Source organism: Pygoscelis adeliae, unplaced genomic scaffold (genome assembly GCF_000699105.1).
Source record: "Pygoscelis adeliae isolate BGI_AS28 unplaced genomic scaffold, ASM69910v1 Scaffold120, whole genome shotgun sequence".
NCBI lineage: Eukaryota > Metazoa > Chordata > Aves > Sphenisciformes > Spheniscidae > Pygoscelis > Pygoscelis adeliae.
This window is the reverse complement of record NW_008824032.1, coordinates 7,358,087-7,363,676: the sequence shown is the minus strand read 5'-3', so window position 1 is coordinate 7,363,676 and position 5,590 is coordinate 7,358,087. Positions and strand designations below refer to the sequence as shown.

Genomic DNA, 5,590 nt, shown 5'->3' with positions numbered 1-5,590 from the left:
AGAAGGTCCCTAAAACTCATGTATGGACTCCCTCCCCCTCTGCCCCAGCTGTGGTGTTATAGACCTCAGACAAACCTCCATGAGCATGTGCTGAACTGGTGTGTTTGTGACAGACTGAGGTGACCGCGCATGACATAAATTAGTACCAGAAGCCCTTCTAAACTTTTTATGCACAGGACTGGCTAAAGGGGTTTGTGTGTATCATGTCCCATACATACCTGCTATCACAGAAGGTGTAGAGATGAAGAACAGCAAGCAGGAAGAGGAGGCCCAGGAGACTAGCAAGGCTGATGACACAGCAAGGAAACCATGTACTATTCTCTAAAGAGAAACAGTTGTTCTTTTAGGTACATCTCACAGACCGTTTGTTTACCCTGTGCCTCTATCAGGATGGCATCTTCTAGACAATGCTCTCTTCGTGCTGTACTTCGGAGGATGACCTAAGGTAGCTGGAATACAGTGGGAATAAACAACATCTCCCCATGCCCTTGATGGAGGAGCCTTGTCTTTTGCTGCATGGGCACTAATTAGATCCTCCTCCTCACCACTTCCCATAGTCCAGCTGCAGGCCTTGCATGTGCATCCCAGAAAATTTCAGCTCTGATTCTCTTCCAGCTGAGTACTTCAGTGAAGTACATATGGGTGCACACAACTTCCCAGCAACGTCGTCAACTTCACCACCTAAAGCCTTCACCTACCAGCCAGTCTTTGGAAGCTGTAAGTTGGCTTTCAGTCTTCCTGTCACAATGTATGTGAAACCCAACAATTAGCAAGATGTAACGGTACCACTGGATTACAATACATAGATCTGGGTGATCATACCATTGACACCTTTGTGTGTCATGAACTTCTGAATAATCCTGCCTTTCCATTCAGCCCTATTGGTGGAAGGGAAGACCACTACATCCATCTCCTTTCCTAGAATTTCACAAAGGACTTTACAGTTCTGACAGCACTTTTGTTTATCCTTCCTCCTCCTGACAAATTTCTCACTGGAAACTTCAGCTCAGCTGCACGGTTCCTCCTGCAATCCTGCCAGTGCCACTGATGTTTGTCTTAGTGTGTGCACAGAAGGCTAAACAGGGTTTTGAACGTTGAACACACAAAGAGAAGCTTACTTGAGGGATGACAGGCTATGGACTTGCTCTGGTTCCCAGCTGGGTGGGACACAACGCAGGTTATATTAGTCACGTTGGTGCTGTACGCCATGAACTTGCTGAGAACAGTCACTGTCCCGTTGTCATGGCCTTCTTCCTTGGGGGTGGAGTTGCTCTGTAGGACCCACGAGACCTGAGCAGCCGGCTTCCCTGCTGCTGCCTTGCACACGGGGGTCCCCTGGTCATCACAGTACAGGGTCAGCCTGGGGGGGACTGCAAAGCGTCAGGAAGGGGAAATACGTGGAGTTAGTTTGCCACAGTTGGGATAGGATGTTCTTGTTCTCTACCCAAAATAAACACAGTGAAAAGAGGAGAACAAGATTGGAGGTGCCATCCCCTTACAGTGACATGGGCCAAAGTCACAAGAGACAAAGATCGAGCCTCTCTTTTCCTTTTGGACAGCTCTCCCCCATTCAGGTGAGTTACCGCAGCCAGGTACCATTAGAGGACGTTTCCCTGGACATTGCGGTAGGGAATTTTCCCAAATACAGGGCTGAATTAGACTTTTGTCCTAAGCAGCCATCGTGCACGTGGTTTAAAATGTACCTGAATGCCAGCATAAGAGGAAATGGGTCCATTCCTACTGTCTGGATAAGAACATCCCATGTTTGATAGACTATCTCAGCACTTGGAAGTGTTATCCTCACGTGCTTTAGTTCTCTTAAATTAGTGTATTAATGATTGATTCTACAGGATAACCAGAAGCATATGCAGAACCCTCAGTTAGTATATTGGATTAGTATATGCCCTGGTGCATGGGGAGAGGAGCTTTCTATGTCCAGGCCCAGACATGGTCCTTTGGAGAACTGTAAAATGAGGAAGGAGTCCCTTACCTAGCACGGTCAGGTGGTACGTCTTGTGGAAATTCCCTTCTGTTGCTACTACTTCGCAGGTGTAATTTCCCTCATGGGCTATTCCCACTTGCCGTATCTCAAGGGCAGGATCCCGATCTGGTCTGAATTTCCAGGTCATGCTGTCACTGCAGTTTGTTCTGTCCATCTTGTTCTGATCAGCCCTGTATCCCAGGGTGCAGGGGCCTCCAACCTTGGGGCTTATTTTCCATGTTACCATAGTTATATATGATCTGGGAGGGCAGGCGAGCACAGAGCTGTGGCCTACCATCGCTGACACTCTGTGGTTCCCTGAAGAAGAGAAAGAAGGAGAAGGACGCGTGAGAAGGTGCCCAGGGATGTCACTCGTAGCTTTGGAGTTCCGGTCTGTGCTTCACAGAGAAATGTCTGCACTGTTATGCGCCAGCGTGAGGCCCCGTCTGTGCCAGCCCAAGAGCTGTGTCTCTCTTCTTAGGCGGGAATAGATCTCCAAATTCATGGCTGTGTTCGCATACATTGGTCCTTGTTTTCACTCCCTCCCTCTGTAAGGTCCTCTCCCTAGGACAGTGGATAAATAACATGACTGGGAAGCAGAGTCTGAATGAGCTGCAGAGCCCATCTGTATGGGGAGATCTCTCAGGTTGCTTTTCCCTCAGCATCACTGCCCAGTACAGCAGAAAAATGTATGTTTGAAGATATTCACCCCAATTTTGTCCTGGATATAAGCAGCCCTCCTAATCAGGTCAAGCACAGGTGGCAATTTCTGCCCTGCCACTCCAAAGCTTATATGAACCTATTTCCCTGATTATAGTGATGACAGATGAAATAGTACAGGAGTATGATATTTAACTGGAAAGAAAACACATTCCTGTGTTTATGAGTCATGCCTGATAGACTCAAGATCACAGCCTTGTGACCTGCCTCACCTGTCCTAACAAAAAAACCCAAGAAAAACAAACAAGAATTTGCATAATTAATGTAGAGTAGGGAGGAGAAGGATTATAGCTGCATTTTCAGATCCCACATTTTTTGAATTAGCTTTTCTAAGTATTTAACTGAGTTTGGAAAGGGGAAAGAACCTTCCCATTAAGTATTATTATAACTTGCATCTGAATCTAGTGTTGTAAAATCCCAGTATACTTCATTTGTCAGGACAACTCACTGACACCTAAGAGTAAAGCTTGATAGGGTGCTCAGACTGATCAGAAAACCTCCCATCAAACATATTTTAATAAATCTGTTAATTATCATGAAAAATATCATACTCCAAGAAGATCATTACCAGTTTTCATCAAATCATTGAAAAGCCCAAGTTCAACATCTTATTGGTTGACAACTGAAAAGATCTAGTTGCAGCTAGAAATGTTTTGATTTGCAGGTTATTGGTTTTCCATCAAAAAGTCCCTTCAGCAATTTGTAAAGATCCCTTCCCCTAGATTTTTTTCTTTCCCAAAGAAGAATTGAGTAAACATCACTCTGATACATTGCCTTTTCCTCCTCTGCCCTTGAGAGACAGTTGGTACCAAAGTACTGTCAGAAGTACCTGTAGCTCCTGTGACCACAGTGATGGTGAGCATAATAATGGTGTATATGGTCTTCCTGACAACTTTCAAAGCAGTTCTTCCATTTATGGGTGATGTGGGTTTCTTGCACCATCCAGCTTGCTGTGAGCTCCCCATCATCCCCTGCCAGTGATCCTCAGCAGCCAGAGTCACTGCTCTTCCTGTGCTTCTGAGCACCCTGCAGTGCAGCTACAAAGAGGTGGTTCTTCTTCCTAGCACGAAGCTTCCTGTGCTGAGAATGGGTGAACAGAGAGGAAATGGTATTGGTATTTGCTTTCTGACCATTGGCTTGCTGTATAGTGTTACTGTGGGAAGACAAACCCTACAGCAGAACTTGCACAAAGTCTAAGCGGTGCGGTTTTTCATGTCTGGCTCTGATCTCACAGTAAGAATTTTATCATTGGGAATTGGGGGGAAGGATATTCTTAGCTTACTGCTTAAAGGATGCTCAACATATTCAAAAAAATCTCTTAAAACAAATTCCTCTTCCTCCCCACTCTATCCTTCCCCACCTACCTAACAGACAAAGACCTTTTCTCTAAAAGGCACTGGCAATCACTTCTCCCCTGCAGAGAGGGAAGGTAGATAGCTACATTGTACATTTATATTACAGCTCTGTTCTTCTGATAATAGTACATCTACAGACAGTTAGGCCAAGGTTGCTTTTTTTGCACTACCGTTTTGTTTGGTTTTCAAACTGTTCTGGTACTATATTCCCCCCATACATACACAGGTGAACACTGAAGGTTGTTCCAGTGGAGAGCTATGGGATTTTGTTTAGAGTCAGAAGAATCCCTTAATTTTTACAAGGTCCTTAGAGACCTTTCCCCAAGCTACTACTGTCCTTCTTCTCATGTGATTAAGACTGCTGTCTTACACCAGCAAAGACAGCTTCCCTAGGTACAAGATGGACCTCCCTGGAAATTAATACACTGAATTTGATTTTATCAGAAAAATGTTAGCCTCCCCAAACTTTGCAGCCACCAAGCTGAAATGAGTTGGTGATTCTTGCCTGTTCTAAGAACAGAACTCTCCAACCTACCGCCCCCAACTACTGTTACAGCAGATTTATGTATTTCCATGGCTGTGCTGAAACGTGCCTGGAAAGGCTTCAGTTCTGTGGTCAAATAGATGCAAGACATCCCTGAACGGAGGGAATCACTGGCAGGCAGGCAACCCTGTCTCCGTGTGCCCCCCCCCTCCAATAGTGGGTGCCATTTAACTAAGAAGAGGCATAGCACCTATTAGTGAGTCAAAGGAAAAGCTGGGTAAGTTCAAAAAGAAAGCTAGGCAACCTGTGTTCACAGTTGTTATATTCAGAAAAGCCAATAGAAGCAATATAATGAAATCTTCATCTCTGCTGGTTGTTGTTGCTGCAGTTATACTTTCTGAAAGTCACTTTGTCAAACAATTTCAGACGGCTACCTGCACCTTGGTCAATGCAGCTTCTGCTTCAGTGCTGTGCAGTTTGGTGGTTAAGTGCAACAACCATTTCTCATGTTTAGAGGCAGGTCCAAGATGCAAAGATCACATTTAGATCCCTGCAGTGCGAGACATACCATAGTTTCAGCCATAGAATCTGTGGGTGATGTAGCTCAGCACTAAATGGCAGAGGCAGCAAGAAATAGTGGTCAAAGTCATGAAAATCAGAAGCTTTCAAGGTGTCCTGGTTTTGGCTGTGATAGAGTTAATTTTCTTCCTAGTCGCTGGTACAGTGCTGGGTTTTGGATTTAGGATGAGAACAATGTTGATAACACACCGATGTTTTAGTTGTTGCTAAGCAGTGCTTACACTAGTCAAGACTGAGAAGGCTGGAGATGCACAAGAAGGGGGGAGGGGGCACAGCCAGGACAGCTGACCCAAACTGGCCAAAGGGACATTCCATACCATGTGACGTCATGCTCAGTACGTAAACTGGGGAAAGCTGGCCGGGGGGGCCGCTGCTCGGGGGCTGGCTGGGCATCAGTTGGCGGGTGGTGAGCAATTGCACTGTGCCTCACTTGCTTTGTGTATTCTTTTATTATTATTATTATTATTATTA

General features: G+C 45.4%; 1 protein-coding gene across 1 annotated transcript; it reads right to left on the bottom strand.

Moving 5' to 3' along the window:
* Positions 1-793: 793 nt before the first annotated feature.
* Positions 794-3,666, bottom strand: LOC103922412 (cell surface glycoprotein CD200 receptor 1-B-like). Its single transcript, XM_009330554.1, has 4 exons — positions 3,531-3,666; positions 1,991-2,299; positions 1,119-1,370; positions 794-918 (listed from the first exon to the last, which is right to left on the bottom strand). Exons 1-4 carry the CDS (start codon positions 3,664-3,666, stop codon positions 794-796), a joined length of 822 nt encoding a protein of 273 aa, XP_009328829.1.
* Between the last annotated feature and the right edge of the window lie 1,924 nt (positions 3,667-5,590).

Excerpts from the sequence above, each read along its gene's own strand:
- LOC103922412 (XM_009330554.1), bottom strand. The coding sequence starts at position 3,666 with ATGGGGAGCTCACAGCAAGCTGGATGGTGCAAGAAACCCACATCACCC. Across the intron at positions 1,371-1,990 it reads GTACCACCTGACCGTGCTAG|TCCCCCCCAGGCTGACCCTG; the intron begins GTAAGGGACTCC and ends GACGCTTTGCAG. Across the intron at positions 919-1,118 it reads CATAGCCTGTCATCCCTCAA|GAAAGGAGATGGATGTAGTG; the intron begins GTAAGCTTCTCT and ends GTGAAATTCTAG.